Below are 20,916 nucleotides of genomic sequence, written 5' to 3' on the forward strand. Positions count from 1 at the left end.
GATTCCTCAAGGATCTAGAACCAGAAATACCATTTGACCCAGCAATCCCAGTTTGGTATATACCCAAAGGATTATAAATTATTCTACTATAAAGACACATGCCCACATATGTTTACTGAAGCACTGTTCACAATAGCAAAGACTTGGAACCAGTCCAAATGCCCATCAATGATAAGACTGGATAAAGAAAATGTGTCACATACACACCATGGAATACTATGCAGCCATAAAGAAAGGATGAGTTCATGTCCTTTGTAGGGACACGGATGAAGCTGGAAACCATCATTCTCAGCAAACTAATACAGGAACAGAAAACCAAACACTACATGTTCTCACTCCTAAGTGGGAGCTGAACAATGAGAACACATGGACACAGGGAGGGGACCATCACACACCTGGGCCTGTCAGCAGATGAGGGGCTAGGTGAGGCATAGCATTAGGAGAAATACCTAATGTAGATTACAGGTTGATGGGTGCAGCAAACCACCATGGCACATGTATACCTATGTAACAAACCTGTACTTTCTGCACATGTATACCAGAAATTAAAAGTATAATAATAATAATAAAGATGATCTGCATTGGTACCTGGTAAACCTTGAGGTCCTTGGGGTCCTGGTAGACCTTTTAACCCAGGTTGTCCAGGGATTCCTGGAGGACCAGCATCTCCTTTGATTATGATACTCTGTCCTGAAGGACCAGGTAATCCAGGAGGACCTATGAGGCAAAACACACAAATTTGAAGGGAAAGAGAAAGGTTACAAGAAATGGAAGCCAAAGTGATCTAAGTTCAGGACAAGAATTGGTGTGAGAGAAACCAGTTTTTGAATTGCTGCTGTATCTAACAGAAATCTGTTTAGGAAAACTAAAAATTGAAAAATAACTTTCAATTGAAAAATAATTTTATTAGGGTCAGTGTAAAAAGTACGCATATCATCCCTATTTTCAAACTTCGAATATTACTCACTTACTAGAAAGTCTCATCCATTATAAATCTGTGAACACTGGTGTCAGGGGAAGACAATTTTACTCCCTTACACATCCATTCTGACTCCAACATCATTTGCAGTTTTTGCTTGCTGTGCTTGTCAAGGGACCCTTTGATCTACTAGGGGAATTTAGCGGAGTCCCTATTTCTCAATTTATAAGAAGCTTCTATAAGCCTCTTAGCAAAATGAACTATTTTAATATCAAAAATATTTTTAAAAATTCATATGTGACTTGCTCTTGTGATCTGTTCAATTGAATTTGGGGAAGTTAGTATAGAAGCTAATGTCAAGGAAGTGTTTTTGTTGATCCTGTATCTATCTTAACTTTAAAAGGTCTGCTATCAATATTATGTTAATAAAATAGAGAATGTAAGAGATTAGTAAATAAAAGGAGAGCCTTGTTTATTTTCCCTCAGTTGTTGGGGACTTAGCCTCCAACGGTCTGGCTGAAAGACAGAATGAAAACTTTCAAATTCTTTAAAGCATCTAAGTATCAGGTATAACTATCTTCAGGAACAAGTCTTACCTGGAGGACCAGTAAGTCCCGGTTCCCCCTCAGGACCAGCTGATCCAGGTATTCCACTGGGTCCTTTCATGCCTACACAGAAGGTACATACAGTTTCATGGCAAAGCAACAGGGCTACAACCTTTACCCAGTCAAATCAGAAAATGGCTATCTTGTCCCAGAGGCGTTTAATATAAAGGGAAACCACAAAAATCCCTTCAAATACCTGGGAATCCTGGAACACCAGGGAGACCAGGATCTCCTTTCATTCCATTGAGACCTGGCCGACCAGGATTACCCTGAATAAATAAAATCATTAATGTTACAAAAAAATTGCAGTGAGGGGAGGAAGGGGAGTGAGGGCATAAGAATTGCATAGTGGCATATAGCACTGTTTCTAGAGTCAAACTTTCAAGACTATAATCTCAATTTTGCCTTATATTAGCTTGTGTGAATTGAGTTGATTATTTAACCTCTTTGATTCATAGTCTTCTCACCTCAAATATAGAGAAAATAACAGTATTTGCTTCATAGGGTTGTGGTGAGAATTAAATGAGACAGTTCATATTGTTAAAATATACCCCTGGCTGACAGACCAAATGAACTTCCCATGGCTAACTGAGGTGCGCAAAGTTAAAACGCAACCAACTGGCCATGGCTGGGTAAGGGAAATGTCACATATCTTGTGTTCTTGTAAAGATGTTGTAAAAGTGTCACAGGATCTCCCTTTCTACAATAGAGTCAAGCCACTGCGAAGATAAACTGTGGCTTGAAAACATCCCCTGCCCACTGGCCATTTGAAAGAAACATCTGGCAGACTTCTGGCTTTGGTCTTGGAAATCACCTGATCAGGGCTCAAGTATTTCAATCAATCAGAACTGATGAAGTCTGTATCCTTCATTTGCATAAATGGACCTGATTGAGAACATGGGTGAGAACTTTCCCTTAAGCCAAATCCTCCCTTTGTTCTTCAGAGATCACACTTTCACTTGTACTGAAAGCTGTGCCTTCCCAATCCACAGATTACTTTTTATAGAAAATAAAGCTCTTCCTTTTTCTCCTGCAGAGCTCATTGTCTTTTGCTAACAATACTAAGTGCTTAGAAGACTGATGTATGCTGTGTACTTAATGAAAGGTAACTATTATTTTATTCTTTCTTTTTCTTTCTTTTCTATAGAGATAGGATCTCACCATGATGCCCAGGCTGTCCTCAAACTCCTAGGCTCAAGCAATCATCCCACCTCAGCCACCCAAATACAGGAAGAATATGGAATAGTAAGATCATACAGGAGGCTATTGCTCTACTTCAAGTGCAGGACAACAAAGCTTATATTAGTAAGAATGAAAGAGGGACAAGCCTGGAGCATCTTATTATGGAATAATATTTAAAAGTGCTAAAAAAATAGTTGGAAGGAAGTACATATCAGAAAAACATCAAATCCAGTTTGAAGGGGCTTCCAAATCTGGAACAATGAGAGCATCGAAATAAGTAATGACAGTTTAGAAATTGTAAATTAGTGGAAAACATGGGAAAAAATGAGTCCAAAATGATAAGAAATGCATAAGTAAACCAGAGAGAAGGGAAGGCTCTTGCTTACAGTAGAACTGACTAGTAAATGTGGAGGCAGTGCTAGAGTTGAAACAACATCATTTTGCCACTATCCCAGTAGAGATTGGTTGAGGCAAAATCATTAATGGATGTTAAATCTAAGGGAAATTTTTGATGAGGAGTGATATATTTCACTATCTTAATATGCCTTCCTACAGTTTTACTAGTTGCAAGGAAAAACATAATGATACAGTGGAGAAACTGAGCAACAACTTGACTGGATGATCAAAACTAAAATCACAAATGAGGGGCAGATAGACATCATGGACCTCCTTATCTGTTAGCCTGAGAAGGACACAGCATCACTCATGTAGTATTCCAGCTGGGGATGCATAACCTGTATCTAATTATGAATAAACATCAGACAAAAAAGGAATATTCTATTTTAAAATGGGGGTGGGGGTACAATTGTTTTTAAATGTTGAGGTCATGAGAAAAAGAAAATAGACTTAGGAACTGTTCCAGATTAAAGAAGGCTAAAGAGATATGACAATTAAATGCAAAACATGACTTGGCCTGGACCCTGTACTGGAAGGAGAAATGCTAAGAACACTATTAGGTCACTGGACCTGACTGGAATATGAAAGATAGAAATTAATGTATATCTATGTTAAATTTTCTGAAGTTAATAAGTATACTGTGGTTATATAATTAAAAAAAAATTTAGAGACAGGGTCTTGCTATGTTGTCCAGGCTTGTCTCAAATTCCTAGCCTCAAGCAACCCTCCTGCCCCAGCCTCTCAAGTTGCTGGGATTACAGGCTGCAGCCAAGACATTTGGTAAGAATTTTATAAAATATAAACAATCCTATAGCTTTTCATTGTCATCTTATAATAACACATGAGAATATTTTTAATCTTAAGAAATCTGCATTAAAATATTTAGTAGTAAAGGGGTATAGCAGGTGAAATTTATTCTTAATTGTTTCTGGAAATACGCATATTTATAAGGAGTGAGTAGAGAATGAGTAAACAGAAGTAAATTTTTAAGTCTAGGTAACTGGAAGAATAGTGATGGCATGGGGAAAAAGATTACACTTTGAAAAGCTTTAAGGACCACTACGTTAAATACTTTTTTCTGCCATAAAGCGGTCTTCAGAATTAAAAGACAGTCCAGATTTTGTTGACTGCCAAATCCACCAGCAATCATCTTGACCGAATGGAGGCAGTTTTGAGAACCCATAAAGAGGAATGTGACTCTCTTCTCTGAGTCACTGAAACCAACATAGAAAGCACATGAGTGGATGTGCTATTATTCTCTTTTTATAGGTGAAGATGGAAACCCAGTGTCTGTTTTCCTCAGAGATACAAAGCAGAATTGTGCAGGGGAGCCGACATTTGACCCTAACTTTATCTAATTTCAAAGCCTAAAAGATTCCTCTATTTACCATAAAATGAAGGCTACTCAAATCCAAATATGCATAAAAAAAGACTCCAGGTAAAGTATCTTTTCAGGAACTCTTTGACTATAATACAGCAAAGCCCCTTTAGGAGACTATAGGAAACTTGCCTTCTACTGTCTTTTTAATTCACCAGTGAGCCACGAATAGAACCTTGTCTAGTGAGTGTTAATTAAAATGATGCAGCTTAGAATTCACATTTTGAATACAAACACCCACATTCTTTCCTCATCACATATCTACTCCCATTTCCTACCTGGAGTCCTGGTGGTCCTTGATCTCCTTTCAAACCAGGCAAGCCAGGTAGCCCAGGTTGGCCTGGGTTTCCCTTCTCTCCTTTAATACCTCCATTTCCAGGGAGACCTGGGGGACCTTCCGGACCTGGTAGACCTTAATAATCCACAGCAAATGACCACATTTCAGTATAGCGTAAGAGTAGCATAAAAGTCAGGCTTTTAAAATATCAGTCATCTTCCTATTAGTTTGCAGTATAAAACCCAGACAACATTAAAATATATAGACCTATGCTGATTCCCTTTCTAATATAAATTGGACTGGATTCTTTTTGTTATTAATACTGACTTGCAGATTCTTTTAGTTTACATTTTATAATATATTAAATTCAATAAAATAACATCTAAAGAAAAAGACTCATGACTTAACAATGTGTGGTTCTGTAATCCTTAACAAAGAGTTTGACTTAAAGTGAAATTAAACAGAAACTGTAGGGCACTTTCTCAAATTGGAGCATGCATCAGAATCAAATAGACAGTTTGTTAAAACAGATTCCTGGGCCTACCCCAAGAGTTTTGGATTCAGTAAGACCTAGGAGACTGGTCTGAAGGTAGTGAGTTATCTCAATTGATCGTTCAGTTACAGATTGAACTCCTTGTTCAACTCTTTCCTCCCTTCTTGTTACTGCACTTGACCAGCCTTAAGAATAAATAATTTAGAAAAAAGAGACTTAGGAGAGACCCAATAATTTGCATTCTAACAAGGACTGTGTGGAAGCTAAAGCTGCTAGTTCAGGGACCACACTTTAAGCATCACTGCTGTAGGGCAATCAGAAATTCAAGCCATTTTGTTTCATTGTGATTAAAATCAAATTGCTTTATTTGTAAGTAGTTACATTTATTCAGCTTTTATTACTATGCAATGCAGATAGTAATTTAAGCAAACTAATTTCATTTTAGTGATATGCTTGATACATACGAACTTTTTTAAATGTTAGAAATTTATTGAATCAATAAAGTACCTTAAAATTCATTTTTAAAATGTTTTCATATTCTTTACATTTTAAATATTTTTCAAGAAAAATAAAGAATTCTGTACGTATCTTGTGAATAAACAAAATAATTTAAAACAGGATTTTGCTTAGCATTTTTACTTATGCTATGTTTTTAATTTGTTTTTCTGAATAAAGATGACAGGTCCATTAAGCAACCAGGGAGATCTTATCATTGGTCAAGTCTTTTGTCACCAGGTGGCAAATAGGTGCTACTTGCTTGCAGTGTTCAGTGGCTGAGGCTGAGACTAAGTAATCCTGCCTTAAGAAAATAATTACAAAACCCTAAATAAAGAACAGCCAATAGTTAGCATTTACACCTTCTCTCCTCTGGTCATTTCCGATTTTATTGATTTCAACAAAAAATGAAGATATGTAGGGATTATTTTTTAAGGAACTATAATAGGCACTTGTTATGAATTTAGAATAGAGTTCATTCTTATATATGGACAAAAGGTTGTCTTTTTAATCTAAAATAAAAATCAGACTTTAGTTTCCTTTCCAATACTCTTAAGATTCAGAATCAATGGCAAAATACTAACAAGGCAGAATGACACCATGATTAAGAACACTAGACTTTGGAGCTAGAATGCTGGGTTACAAATCCAGCTCCATTCGGTACTAGCTGTTTGACTTCAGTAAGATTATTAATCTCCTTGGCTTCAATTTTTTCTTCTATAAAATGGAATTAAGAATAGCACCTACTTTAGCAGGTTGTTCCAAGGATTAAATGAGATACCATGTAAAAATTACTTAGCACAGTGCCAGGTACAAACTGTGGAAGGGCTTTTTAAAATTATTATTATTATTTTCTTTATTAGTAAAATTGAAGATAAAAACATATCTTAAAATATGAGCATCTTTTTAATCTTTCAGGTATTTCTATGTAATTTTATAACATAACATGACTCTATCTGGCACATGAGAAAGACGAAGGAGATTTACAATAGTTCAACAACTGTTTTATCGTCAAACAATTTAACTCATATAGTCACCCCAGCCTGGCAACCAGACAACACAGAAATTCCCTTCTCAATCATAACGAAAAGGTTTAGTACATAGTACATTTGAAAAAGAAAAAACAAAATGTAACTTCAGTGTTCTAAGTAAACTTGTTAATTTAATCCATAATGTATGATTTGCACTAGAAATTAAGTAGCAAATCAGAAAATTATGAAAAATAAATAAACTGTGAATCAACCTAATAACAATAACAAAGTAAGATGGGAAAAAAGGAAACCTTTTATGACTCTCTACTCCATTTTAAAGGTTATCAGAACACTGTATCATCTGAAATAACCTAAGGCACTGCTCTTTTTGAAATTTAAAAAAAAATGGGAAATTTGCATGTTAATTCAGACCTGATGTTTAGAGTACTTCAAATTATGAGTTATTAATTACATAAAGAACATATAAGTTTTATTTTTAATTGTATTCAACAGTATATCTCTGCCATCACTGAAAATAGCCATAAATACACAGATCAGGGCAATCTGAGAAAATAAAATTTTGAGAAAATAAAATCAATATTCAGAGATTACAAATGGGTCATATGCTTGCCTAAATATTTTAATGCAGTCTTGAAGGTAAAAATAAGTGTATTTCCATTTAAAATTCAACATGTCTTTATGCATTGATTACTTATTATAAACAATTGCAAACACAAAGACCCTAACGTCATTTGAAACTTAATTATAATCAAGTCACATTACCTTCATCAAAATGTTAAAACCCCAGCTTGAGGATAACAGCACTCTTCAATGACTTCTGAATTATAGCAAAAAATTGCATTTCTCTTATCACACACACAAAGCATTAAAAAAAAAAAAAAAAAAAGAATTGACCAGTGAAGAGTCTAACCTTGAAAACCTGGGAAGATCAGAGTTCACCAAAGCCCAAAGATCGATGTTAGCAGTATCAGACATCACACAGTACAAAATAAGATTATGAGTTAGAAGTGGTTCACATTATAGTACAAGTTAAAACAATAACGTTCTTTGCCAGCATTTCTTATACTTACAGCATAATCAGTATGCAAACAGAACCATACAGAATTATAGAGAGCCAAACTTTTTCAAATAGAGCTTATTCTAAAGGATAAACTGTTGTTCTTTGTTAATCCAGAAAACAGAAAACTCTACTGAAGATATCATGTTAACACTGCTACTGTGGCTTTCCAAAAATTAGCTTCTCAAAACATTAAAGCTGGCTAGGTAGTACCATTTCACCAACGGCCTTCAAATTCCTTTAGCAAAGGGGTAATTTTGGATTAATGCTGAAGTTTATCTTGGCTTGTGTTATCTTTTAATAAAAACACCAGGTGTCAATTTCTTGATATGCTCAGACTGCTTCAAGAAGATACAGTTGACTTTAAAGGCCTCATTGGCAATAAATATAAAGATCATGGCTGATAGAATAGAAAAATCAAAACACGAATACACAATGACCATTACCAACTGTACTTTTGTTTGTATTTGAAAAGCATTTCATGAAGTCACATTCTGATTTTTTTCATAATTAATCAGGAGGCTCTCTTATTACTATTTATTCAATTATTATTATCATTATTTTTTGGAAGGAGTCTCACTGTCACCCAGGCTGGAGTGCAATGGCGTGATCTCAGCTTACTGCAACCTCCACCTTCTGGGTTCTAAGGATTCTCCTGGCTCAGCCACCCGAGTAGTTGGGATTACAGGCACCCACCACCACGCCCAGCTAATTTTCGTATTTTTAGTAGAAACAGGGTCTCACCATATTGGCCAGGCTGATCTTGAATTCCTGACCTCAGGTGATCCAACCACCTTGGCCTCCCAAAGTGCTGGGATTACAGGCATGAGCCACCGTGCCTGGCCTATTATTACTATTATATTATTATTATAGGACTTACAATAAGTTACTTAAAGAGAAAAAGCCAATATATATTTGTACACCATTGAACACAAAAATAAAGATTCAACTTTTCCAAGATATGAAGACTATCAGTGAAAGGGTACTTGAAAATATTTTGGCATGCAATATCCCACCCCAAACCACAGAAAATATCATATTTATTCTATTATTATTCAATGCACATATTAACAGGCTATTCACTATTAAAAGAAGGATCATTAAATAAAAAGATTAAAAGCCTACAAACAGAGCACCCCTTGGTTAGTGTTAATTGACTATAAACACAATTTTCTTTTCTTACAAGTCTTGCTATGATTTATAAGCACCGAATGTTAGCAGAGAGAATAAATCGTGCTAGAGCAATGAATCCTAGGAATTAGAAGACCTAGGATCTATTTTTGACTCTGCTACTTAATAACTATATGACTTTGGGCAATTCAATCTTTCTGAGCATGGTTTTTTACCCGTATAATGGGAATAGTGCTATCTGCCCTAACCTCCCTCACAGGAATGTTTTAAAGATCAGATTCAAGTTTTAAAATACTGGCCTAATGTCTGCCATGTGCAAGGTGCTACAGGAAACACAAAGATGAGCAAGACTCAACTCTGTCCTTAAGATGCTTACAATAAAAGTACATTATATGATGTAAATTGTGGCATGCCATATAAATAGAAAACAGTATCATCATCTCCTAATGAAACTTCCAAAGCATTTGATACTTTGAAATTCAGAAAGCTAAATATTGGCTTCTGTTTGTTTAAATTGTTTCTAAATCACAGACAGCAAATTAACTCAAGACAATACTTAGAGCAGAGTCTGGCCACAAAATTAGATAAATAAATTAGAATTCCCACCTAAGACAATTCAGGGTTTGAGTAAAGACATTTTATATGTGTGTTTGATATAGAGGGACCAATAACAAGAACTCTCAGAAAAATATTTCATTGAAATATGACATTTCAGCCTGAGTAATTAGCATGGAAAACTTTGGATCATATCATAGCAAAACTTTTAAGACTGTATTTTAAAAGGTAACATTTTAATGAGCTATATGCCAAGTCAATTTTTTTTTGTATGAGGCTCACAATCCATTATTTTTCAACTATTTAACAAAGTTAAACTGAAAAAGGAAACAAAACAAAAACCTAAAATATTGTCCATAAGTAGTAATTACTAAAGGCATATTGATGAATTGATTGGTATATTTTAAATTCAGTTTCCACTTCAGGTTGTAGTCTTCAACTATTGCAAAGCAGAAAACATCACAGAGACCAACTTCCAACAACTATGCAATTTAGAGCACATTTGGTAAATAAGAAATTGTTAAATTTCTTTTAAAGGAATGTGGCTACTATTCTTTTTCTTTTTTGAATATATTATAGTAATTCAGAAGAAAGAAATCTCCTAGCTAACAGTAGAGTTTAGCAGTAATCAAAGCAGCAAAATTCGATGTAGGTCAGATAAGGTGGGACTCAACATTACTTCAAAGTACCTCCCTAGTCTTCGCTTTATCTTAGTGACAGTTAAATAGAATGCACTGTCTTACTCTTTTCGATGATATAATTTAAGAAGAACACAAGAAGCAATCTGGTTGATGGAGATGTTGATGGAGCTTTTGAGGTAACAGAAAACAAGAAAGTGGATGCAGTGAACAGTCTGCTCCCTGTAGAACAGACACCTAATTGATCACTGAGGAGCCTTAAGTCAGAGTCCCAGTTATGCCAGTAACTAACAGTATTACCTTGAGCAAGTTTCTTAACCTCTTAAGCCTCAATTTTTTCCTATGTGACAAAGACTCCTTGACCAAACTTTAGACAGGTTCCTCTGAGCCCTCCTCTCAATTAGGCCTCATCCTTGGGCCTACTTTTTGGCCTTCCAAATCCAGTTACATCAATAATACTGCTAAATCGGTTTAAAGACAGTCCCTTCACCCTTGATATCTGATCAAGTTCCTCATCTCCCACCTTTGATGTCTAAATCCTTGGCCTGTTTCTGGCAAAAATCTTGTTGAGCCAGTTTAATAAGAACTCACTCCTCTCTACCCTTGATGCCTCCTCTTAGTAATTTTCTATTACTGGCCCTCTCACTCTGCTCCTTGGCTATAAATAATCACTTTTCTTTGTTGTATTTGAAGTTGAGCTCAGTCTCTCTCCTACTGCAATAGTTTCTACTCTACTGCAATAGTCCTGAATAAAATCTGACTTGTGGATAATTTCTCCTTGACATAGGTAAAACTTAGGTCCCTTCTAGATCTGACATTCTATGGTTCTATGAAATAATGAGTTTGCAGTGGAGTAAGAAACTAGAGAATCAATTCAGGTAGAAACAAATGGCTTCCTAAAAACAATCTTGAAAAATTATGTATTTTAATTGTATAAGATGAAAAAATGTCCTGCCATTCTCAATAGCCAGACATCATGGGGTATACTATTATCTCTTTTAATTCTTTCTTACAAATTTGAAAAGGACTATTTATTTTGAATAGCAATAAATACATTCAAATATTTGTGGCTCGTTTTACTGCTAATTAGGTAAACAAACATCTTTCACCAGGAATCAGCAATTTTCCATTGGGTAGCTCTTGGTAGTTGTTCTTTGGTGTGTACTGTTTACATATGTATAATGAAAATAAGATTAAGAACCTTGTAATCTGTGCTGGTTGCATTGTTTTTTTTTGTTTTGTTTTGTTTTTTTGAGACAGAGTCTCACTCTGTCACCCAGGCTGGTGTGCAGTGGCGCGTTCTTGGCTCACTGCAAGCTCCGCCTCCCAGGTTCACGTCATTCTCCTGCCTCAGCCTCCCAAGTAGCTGGGACTACAGGTGCCCGCCACCACGCCCGGCTAATTTTTTTTTTTGTACTTTTAGTAGAGACGGGGTTTCACCGTGTTAGCCAGGATGGTCTCGATTTCCTGACCCCGTGATCCGCCCATCTCGGCTTCCCAAAGTACTGGGATTGCAGGCGTGAGCCACCGCACCCGGCCTGCACCGATTTTTTTTTTCTCTGTGCCTATTAGTCCCTTTTTTTCTTTTTTTATTTTTAGATGGAGTCTTGCTCAGGCTGGAGTGCAGTGGTGCGATCTCAGCTCACTGCAACCTCCACCTCCAAGGTTCAAGCCATTCTCCTTTCTCAGCCTCCCTAGTAGCTGGGACTACAGGTGCATGCCAACACGTCTGGCTAATTTTTATATTTTTAGCAGAGATGGAGTTTCACCATATTGGTCAGGCTGGTCTTGAACTCCTGATCTCAGGTGATCCGCTCGCCTTGGCCTCCCAAAGTGCTGGGATTACAGGCATGAGCCATGGTGCCTGGCCCTATTAGCCCATTTTTAATAGCGGTAGAATTGAGAACTTTGTAACAACCCAAAATGTGAAGGTGGGATAGTTTGAAAACCTGCAAAAGATATGGCAAGTTAAGAATTACATATTTTCAGGATCTGATAATACATACTATTGTTTAAAAAAAGAATGTCCTTTTGAAGGATAGTTCGATTCGTTTGCATTAACAGATATAAATTAAACATAAGAAACAGACTCCAAAGAAAGGTAAAATATATAAGGCTGTTTTGGGTACTACAGATTTTCAACTGAAAATGACACAAATATATGAATTTTTAAATGTTAAATTAGTTTTCCTAGTTAGGTAATTTTGGGTCTTTCCAATAGACAGAAACACTAGGTTCTACAAGTTCCTGAAAGCTTAAAGAGATAAGCCACTATGTAAGAATTGAATTGGCACATATGCTCTTAAAATACATTCAAACACTTGAAAACATTAGGTACAGGTGTGTATATGTGTATATATATATATATATATACACATATATATATATATATATATAAAGTTTCAAACTTCATGCAGTTACTACTTTGGAGTTAAGGAGCTAACCTGTAGGACCTGGATAGGGATCAAAGTTCACCAAGGCCCAATGTCATCATTAACAAAAAGGAAAAATATCAAAACTGTTAGAAATATCAAGAAACTAAAAAGCATTACACTAAATACTTTCAAGTTAAAATGTATTTTAATAAAAGAATACTCTGAAAGTTCATATCCATGCATCTGTATATAAACCAAATTATCACCACTTACTGACAAAACTGAAATGAAAACAGCACACTGTGGCATATTTTTAAAGGCCAAAAGTCATTGCTATCATAATCATTACTATGAGCTCAGACTAAGAACAATCAATTCTAAGAGCAATGGGGTTTACAACTCAGTTTTAATTTATAATTAAATTGAGAAGTCACAAACACTCATCAGGTATGCATTCTTCTAACTACTTTTGTTATTATTTCTTTAAAAATGTAATTTGTAAGGCATCTTTGTGACTAATGGCTTCATACCAACAAATTTCAAAGTAATGTTCAACAGTGAGCTCATTACTCATTCATTACTAGTAAAAATGAATAACCAAGTGAAGATTAAAATATAAAAAAGGTAATAGTTTGGTTTATTTTAATTACTGCATGCAAAACCAAGCAAGATACTTGCTTCAGTTCTTTACATCACATGCAAGAGAGTTAACATGGCTGAGGAGATTTTCACTGGTTTTCTTCAATAGTATACAAACATAAAACCTTAAATAATACTTTCCATCAGATTATATCAGATCAGATAAAATTTGGTTTTGAAAATGATCCTCTGAACACAGTATGTTATCCCATTTAATTTATGTGTTTTGAACATCTTATTAAAATGAACTCCAATCACTTTACATTTTACTGTAATATAAATAAAATTTTCATTTTGAAATGCACTTATATAATGTCAGAGATTTTCAAAGAATAAAAGGACATTTACTTCCAAGTTTTCAGTGACCAGAAATATAAAATTTGAATATCAAGCCTCAAAATCTGTTCATAACCTATCACCAGTGACTAGGCTCAGCAACATTAATAAAGGATGAAAACGAGCATTTCCAAAATTAGTAAAATGAAATGACACAGCACAGATACAAAATGAAAAGGTGAACGTTGGATGCAAAACTGAGCAGTGAACACAAGACAAATGAGGTACAGACATGAGGTTGGTATGAAGAGATCACTAGTCAATTTGATCATGCTGTGATGTTGGAGATAAATTTGATTGCCTAGTTCCTACGGAAGATAATTGTTTTTAATTGTGCCTGGTGAGATTTGCTGATCATATGACAGAACCATAGCGATACTTTTGGTATGGACCACAAGCATCTATTGGGTGATCACTAAAATGATTTCTGTGATGACATGCTGAGAAGCTCACATTTAAAAATGCAGATGGCATTTTGCTGACAGGTTAATAGTAGTTTTACCTTTTAGTAACAAGACTAATAAAGCCACCATTTCCTTTATTCCTCCAAGTTGTTTTACTTCCTCTATATAAATGATAAAATGCATTACTAAAGCAAATTATTAGAACCATGGAAATAGATGGAGTTAGCTATGAACCAAGCTATTTACTTGTAAGAAGTTATTATATTACAAATTTTAGTCTTTTTTTTTTAACATCCTACAATGCACTGGAAAAATTCTAAAGTCTTGAAGACTGAATAACCTGCCAGCAAAATGAAATACATGGACTAATAAATAGACCATTCCCCTACCACTCATGGACATACCTGGTCTCCCAGGAGGACCTTGGGGCCCAGGGTTGCCTTTAGGTCCTTCCAGAGCTGGACCCGGAGAACCAGGAGGGCCTGGGGGACCCTGCATACCAGGGAAACCATGAAAGCCTGGTTCGCCCTTTGGACCTGGAAGGCCAGGATTTCCTGGAATTCCAGGTAATCCTCCATCACCCTTTTGGCCTATAAAAGTAAAGTATAATTAGAAGATACATTAAATAATACTGAGCTACAGGCTTGCCTATAAGGTTAGCTATTCACACATATTAAGGCAATTAATGGAATTCACAAGAGTCATTTCCATCTCCTACCAAATCCCAAATCTACCCAGAAAACCATCCTTCCTATTAAATATATGTATTTGTTAGCAGAAGTATTTATTAGAGTATATATACAAATATAGAAATAATAGCTTTCATCCTAAAAGGCATCTTTTGTGTTAAGACAGAGCAATGATCACATCACCAATAGCTATGAGGGAAAAAAGTATAAAGTATCTTCAAAAATAGTTTCAAGATGGCTGGAGGAAATTTCTAAAACAAATATTTTGAGTCTAATTTTGAGACTAATGAAAGATACGGCTCTTCAATGGTTGTTATGTGTCCCCGAAGACCATTCTACCCAACATTTATAATCACCATCTAGCAAAATTGTTCTCAACATTTTTTCTCCACCTCTGACACTTTTAAGAGCAATATGACAGTGGCACATTAAAGTAATAATTGCCATGTTGGTATCATGGGAAGGATATCTATCTGACTTTCTAGGAGAGATGTGTATGGTTTGAGAAAAGTCTCCATAAAATGGCCAGTGGCATTTCAGAACATAAACATACATATCTGTATGTACATTCAGTCCTCCTACTATTTGGTGCTTACAGTAAGAGTAAGCACAAAAGAGGGAGCAAATATGCAAAACATATATTAAGACTGAAATTTCAAGAAATATTTTTATTATTGACGTATATTTCTACAGACTTTTCTTATCTTCCTGCAATTTTGCCTTCTTTATCATTTCCTCAGCATTTATTTATGAATTTAATGAAGAGATATCCACATGTAAATTTCCTTAAGGATACATTTTTATTTAACACAACTCCTTAAACTAAGTTGCTAAATAATAAACATTTTAACGTTAACACTAGCTTTGAGTTTTCTGGGTTCTTACATGCATTTTATGATAGTAAATGGTGGAGATGGAAAAATAGATGTATTTGGAAATATTCTCATTTTCTTATAGATTGATACAGCATGTTTTATTAAGGTTTACCAGAAAGTCCTGGAAGTCCAGGGGGTCCTGGGTTTCCAAAGCCTGGTTGACCTGTCAGAGTACAAAACAAAACAAAACAAAAATCTCAAGTGGATAATAAAAACTGAAACAAGGCCAAATTATTTTTAGATCATTGAGGTTTTCATTAAGTGCAGCAATGTATATTATATGAAACATGCAGAACATTTATTTCCAACACAGAACTATAATTCTAACATGAGAAAACTATCTAAACATATATTCTATTTGTGATGAATGTTAAATATATCTATATGCTTACAAGAAAAAAAATATAGATAAAATATAGATTGCGTAGTAAACCACAGAGAAATTTGCAAAAGCTAGGTAACTTCTTTTTGATATGAAAAATTAGACAAGAAAAGATATGGAGTTTTTCATAGGAAGGAGGCAACTTGATCAAGATACATGAGCTAATATTCTCAGGATGAAGAGGAAGATGGTAACTAGGAAAAGGGGAAAGTGTGTAGTAGCTTAGTAAGAAAGAAGATACAATTTCACTGTGGGTAATAAAAAGGCAAGTTAAATTCAACACGGAGAAAATTAGAAAGACAGGAAAAATGAAAAAATACAGCACCTGGTTCACCCTTCTGTCCAGCTGGTCCAGGAATACCATCTTGACCAGGTTTGCCTTTTTCGCCTGGAGGCCCTGGTTGCCCAGGACGACCTCCACCACCTAAAAAATTGAGTACAGCAGGTTACACCCAGTTTTCCAATTTCCAACTCCCTTTTACTTCCATATGCTCCCTTCTTTATCCAAAAGAAACAGGGTGCTTTTGAGACACTCCTTTGGATCACAAAATGTTATACAAATATGAAGGAGGATAATGAAAATAAGGAATAGTCACTCAGCATCTAAAACCTTTCAGTTATTCATTTTAATACGGTTTCAGAATATCTAAGAGAGTAAGGTGCAAAGGGTGGTGGGGTGAATTATAGGCCTCATATGGGGCCAAGAGAAGTTATTTACTTTAGAAATCAATAAACAAACTTACTACAGCCTGCCATTCTAAAAAAATCAAAGCTTCTATTCTAGGACACTTGAATTAACTCTCCCTGGAAAAAGTGGGCCTAGAAAATAAGGTCACATAATGATAATTTTAAGTCCTTTTTTTGAGGGTCTTGCTTTGTCACCCTGGCTGGAGTGCAATGGCGTGATCTCGGCTCACTGCAACCTCCACCCCTTGGGTTCAAGCACTTCTCGTGCCTCAACCTCCCGAGTAGCTGGGATTACAGGAGGTCCCCCCCACCACAACATAGCAGGCTAATATTTTGTATTTTTAATAGAGATGGGATATCACCATGTTGACCAAGCTAGTCTCGAACTCCTGACCCCAAGTGATCCTCCAACCTCGGCCTCCCAAAATGTTGGGATTACAGGCGTGAGCCACCGTGCCCAGCCAATTTTAACTACTTTTTATTAAAAGTTATTCATTCTGTACCTAACACGCAGTGTTAAGTGAATGAACACCATATTTCCTTGTGTTGAAAATGTTCACAGCTAAACAGGATTTGACTTTCCCAAACTGAATATGATATGCATTAGTTTTTTATAAAACAGCAAACTCTTATTTTTCATGCTTACCTACAGGACCAGTTTCTCCTGGAAGGCCAGGGTTCCCAGGAGGGCCACTAATACCTTTTGGTCCAGGAGGGCCTGGGGTTCCTAGAATAAAGAGCTCAATTTAAAAATGAAAGAAAAACTGCATTGCTTTAAAAGCTACAATTCAAACTTACGATTTATAGTGCTAGCACAGAAACAGTGCAGAACAAAAAGAAACCCAAAAGATGCTGGTGTTTGCTGGCTATTTTTAATAATAATTTTATGTTTTTAATTCATTTGTCCTGAAGTTGGCATTACTATATATTTATAAACATAAAAATAACTACCACCATATTATACTGGTAGAATTTGTAGGACTCCATTATATGAACATACCATAATTTAAAAAATCTATTCCTCTTGCTGGTCTTTTGGTTTACTGACAGGTTTTAGTTATTACAATATCCATTTTTCTATTTATAAAAACCTGTTTTATTTCCAGCTTTTATCTATTATAAATAAAGCTGCTATGAGTATTTCTGCACAGGTCTTTTTGTAGATCACTGCCTTAATTTATCTTAGGTGTATAACAAGAAGTGGAATTGCTGGATCAAAGAGTAGCTATATGTTGTGCTTTATTTAAAAACTGCCAAACCATTTCACACTCAGAACAATGTGTGGAAATTCCAGTTGTTCCAGATCCTTGCACAATCTTTGTGATGATATCAGTTGCTGTAATAATAGACATTCTGGTAGGTACGTAGAGCTACCTCATTGTGGTTTTAATTTGCATTTCTCTGATGGCTAATGACACCGATCACCTTTTCATGTGATTACTGGCCACTTGTATATCTTCTTTTGTGAAATATCTGTTCAAAGTTTTCTCAATTTTTCAAAATTGGATAATAGGTCTTGTTATTATTGAGTTATTGAAGTTTTTTACATATCCTAGATATCAGTAATTTGTCAGGTATGTTTTGCAGATATTTTCTCCTTGTCTTTGGCTTTCCTATTCATTTTCCTAGCGGTGTCTTCTGATAAAAAGAGTTTAAAAATTTAAATCTAATCTATCAATTTTTTTTCTTTTACAGGTACTGCTTTTCGTATCCTAAGAAAATCTGCTTATGCCAAGTCATGGAAATATCTATCTAAGTTTTCCTCTAAAAGCTTTATGGTTTTAGGTTTTATGTTCAGGCTAAGATCCAATTAAAAACAATTTTTTTTCTGTTCATGTAATGTATGAATTAAGTTTCACTTTTTCCCCATATGAATATCTAGATGTTTCAAGGCCATTTGTTGAAAAGAATTTGCTTTCTCTAAAAAGTTTATTTGATACCTTTATCAAAAGTCGATTTATTGCATATTAGTCTTTTTTATCCTCCATATTCTGTTTCATTGATCTATTTCTCAATCCTTATCAAGTACCACACATTCTTTTTTAGTTTTGTTTCGTTTTTGTTATAGAGTCTCGCTCTGTCGCCCAGGCTGGATTACAGTGGCGCAATCTCGGCTCACTGCAACCCCTGGGTTCAAGCAATTCTCTTGCCTCAGCCTCCCAAGTAGCTGGGATTACAGGCGCATGCCACCATGCCCAGCTAATTTCTGTATTTTTAGTAGAGACAGAGTTTCACCATATTGGCCAGGCCAGTCTTGAACTTCTGACCTCGTGATCTGTCCGACTCAGCCTCACAAAGTGCTGGGATTACAGGCGTGAGCTACCAAGCCCAGCCTTGTTTTTAATATTGTTTTGCATATTCTATGTCCCTTTCATTTCCATACACATTTTAGAAATCATTTGTCAACTGTTACCAAATAAAGGTTGTTGGGTTATTAACTGGAATCACTTTGAATCCACGAATGACTTTAGAGGCAAGTGGCATCTTTTTTTTTTGTTTTAAGTTCTGGGGTACATGTGCAGGATGTGCAGGTTTGTTACACAGGTAAACATGTGTCATGGTGGTTTGCTGTACGTATCAAACCATCACCTAAGAATTAAGCCCAGCATGCCTTAGCTATTTTTCCTGATGTTCTCCCTCCCACTGACCCACACACCCTGCTCCACAGGCCACACTGTGTTTTGTTCCCCTTCCTGTGTCCATGTGTTCTCATTATTCAGCTCCCACATATCAGTGAGAACATGCAGTGTTTGGTTTTCTGTTCCTGAATTAGTTTACTAAGGATAATGGCTTCCTAACAATTTTGATCTTCCATTCCATAAGTATGATCTATCTCTTCATTTATTTTGGTATTTAAAAGTTTATCATAGCAGGTTTTATAGTTTTCAGTGAATATACCAAGAAAATATTTTCTTAAATTTATCCCTAAACACTTCTGAGGCAAGCTAAGATAGAATAAGCGCACTACAGCCTTTTTTTTCTCACTGATTATAATTAAAAACTTGACAGAATACAAAAAGGAACTATTCAAAGACTCTAAAATAAATACTAACGAGCATATTGAGGAGGGAAGTAAAAACTTAAATAATGACCAAAAGGGTAGTGCATTAGTTTTCTCTTGCTATATAACAAATTAACCCAAAGTTAATGACTTAAAACAATACCCATTTATTATCTCACCATTTCTGTAGGTAATATTCTGGATTCTCTCCTTAGCAATATTACTATGTCTATGGCATCACTAGGTGATAAAAGCCTTGTAGTATAGTTTGAAGTCAGGTAGCGTGATGCTTCCAGCTTTGTTCTTTTTGCTTAGGATTGTCTTGGCTATGCAGGCTCTTTATTGGTTCCATATGAAATTTAAACTAGTTTTCTCTAATTCTGTGAAGAAAGTCAGTGGTAGCTTGATGGGAATAGCATTGAATCTATAAATTACTTTGGGCAGTATGGCCATTTTCACGATATTGATTCTTCCTACCCATGAGCATGGAATGTTTTTCCATTTGTTTGTGTCCTCTCTTATCTCCTTGAGGAGTAGTTTGTAGTTCCCTTTGAAGAGGTCCTTCACATCCCTTGTAAGTTGTATTCCTAGGTATTTTATTCTCTTTGTAGCAATTGTGAATGGGAGTTCACTCATAATTTGGCTCTCTATTATTGGTGTATAGGAATGCTTGTGATTTTTGCACATTGATTTTGTATCCCAAGACTTTGCTGAAGTTGTTTATCAGCTTAAGGAGATTGGTTTTTGACTAAATAACCAGGGGCCAGAAATCTTGGGGTGGAGATCGTAGAATTCTGTCTACTATGTAACTCAATAACAAATGCAAGCACAATGGAAATGTTTTCTAATGAATGACAGCTAAGACAATTTGTTGCCAACAGACTTCACTATAAGAAATACTAAATGAAATTTTTTTAAAGGAAATTGCCCCAGAAAAACCACACATTATGGATAAAGCCCATATGCCAAGTCCAAGGGATACATGTAAGACAAAGGGCATTGGAAGTAGCCTTGCTATAACAGAATCTAAAACTCCATCACTGCAGGATCAAGTTGATACCAGGAATTGAACTGCCAGGTAGAACAATATTCAGTATTCTTCAAGAAATTTAATAGAATCCAGAATCTTTATACTATACTATCCACATCATTCAGTATACAATAAAAATTAGCAGATTGGAGGAAGCTTGAATATGTGGTACTTATTCAAGAAAAACAAAACTACCAATAGAAATAGACACATGGATATCTGAAAATTTGGACTAAGCTGAAAAGATCTTTAAAACAGCTATAATAAATATGTTAAATAATCTATAGACAGGCCGGGCGCGGTGGCTCACGCCTGTAATCCCAGCACTTTGGGAGGCCGAGGCGGGCGGATCACAAGGTCAGGAGATCGAGACCATGGTG

At 35.6% G+C, this 20,916-nt stretch overlaps 1 protein-coding gene across 1 annotated transcript in view; it reads right to left on the bottom strand.

Annotated features, from left to right (window-relative positions):
- Positions 1-20,916, bottom strand: part of COL4A5 (collagen, type IV, alpha 5) — a 272,036-nt gene that overhangs the window by 24,285 nt on the left and 226,835 nt on the right. Inside the window, exons 37-46 of the mRNA XM_011982572.1 lie at positions 17,152-17,232; positions 16,144-16,242; positions 15,549-15,599; positions 14,277-14,462; positions 12,563-12,571; positions 7,648-7,656; positions 4,759-4,892; positions 1,721-1,793; positions 1,516-1,587; positions 589-717 (exon numbers count right to left, since the gene is read on the bottom strand). Coding sequence (XP_011837962.1) covers positions 589-717; positions 1,516-1,587; positions 1,721-1,793; positions 4,759-4,892; positions 7,648-7,656; positions 12,563-12,571; positions 14,277-14,462; positions 15,549-15,599; positions 16,144-16,242; positions 17,152-17,232 — 843 coding nt within the window. The remainder of the gene's footprint in view (positions 1-588; positions 718-1,515; positions 1,588-1,720; positions 1,794-4,758; positions 4,893-7,647; positions 7,657-12,562; positions 12,572-14,276; positions 14,463-15,548; positions 15,600-16,143; positions 16,243-17,151; positions 17,233-20,916) is intronic.

The sequence above is a fragment of the Mandrillus leucophaeus genome, unplaced genomic scaffold, assembly GCF_000951045.1.
Source record: "Mandrillus leucophaeus isolate KB7577 unplaced genomic scaffold, Mleu.le_1.0 Scaffold1055, whole genome shotgun sequence".
In the NCBI taxonomy this organism is placed as follows: domain Eukaryota; kingdom Metazoa; phylum Chordata; class Mammalia; order Primates; family Cercopithecidae; genus Mandrillus; species Mandrillus leucophaeus.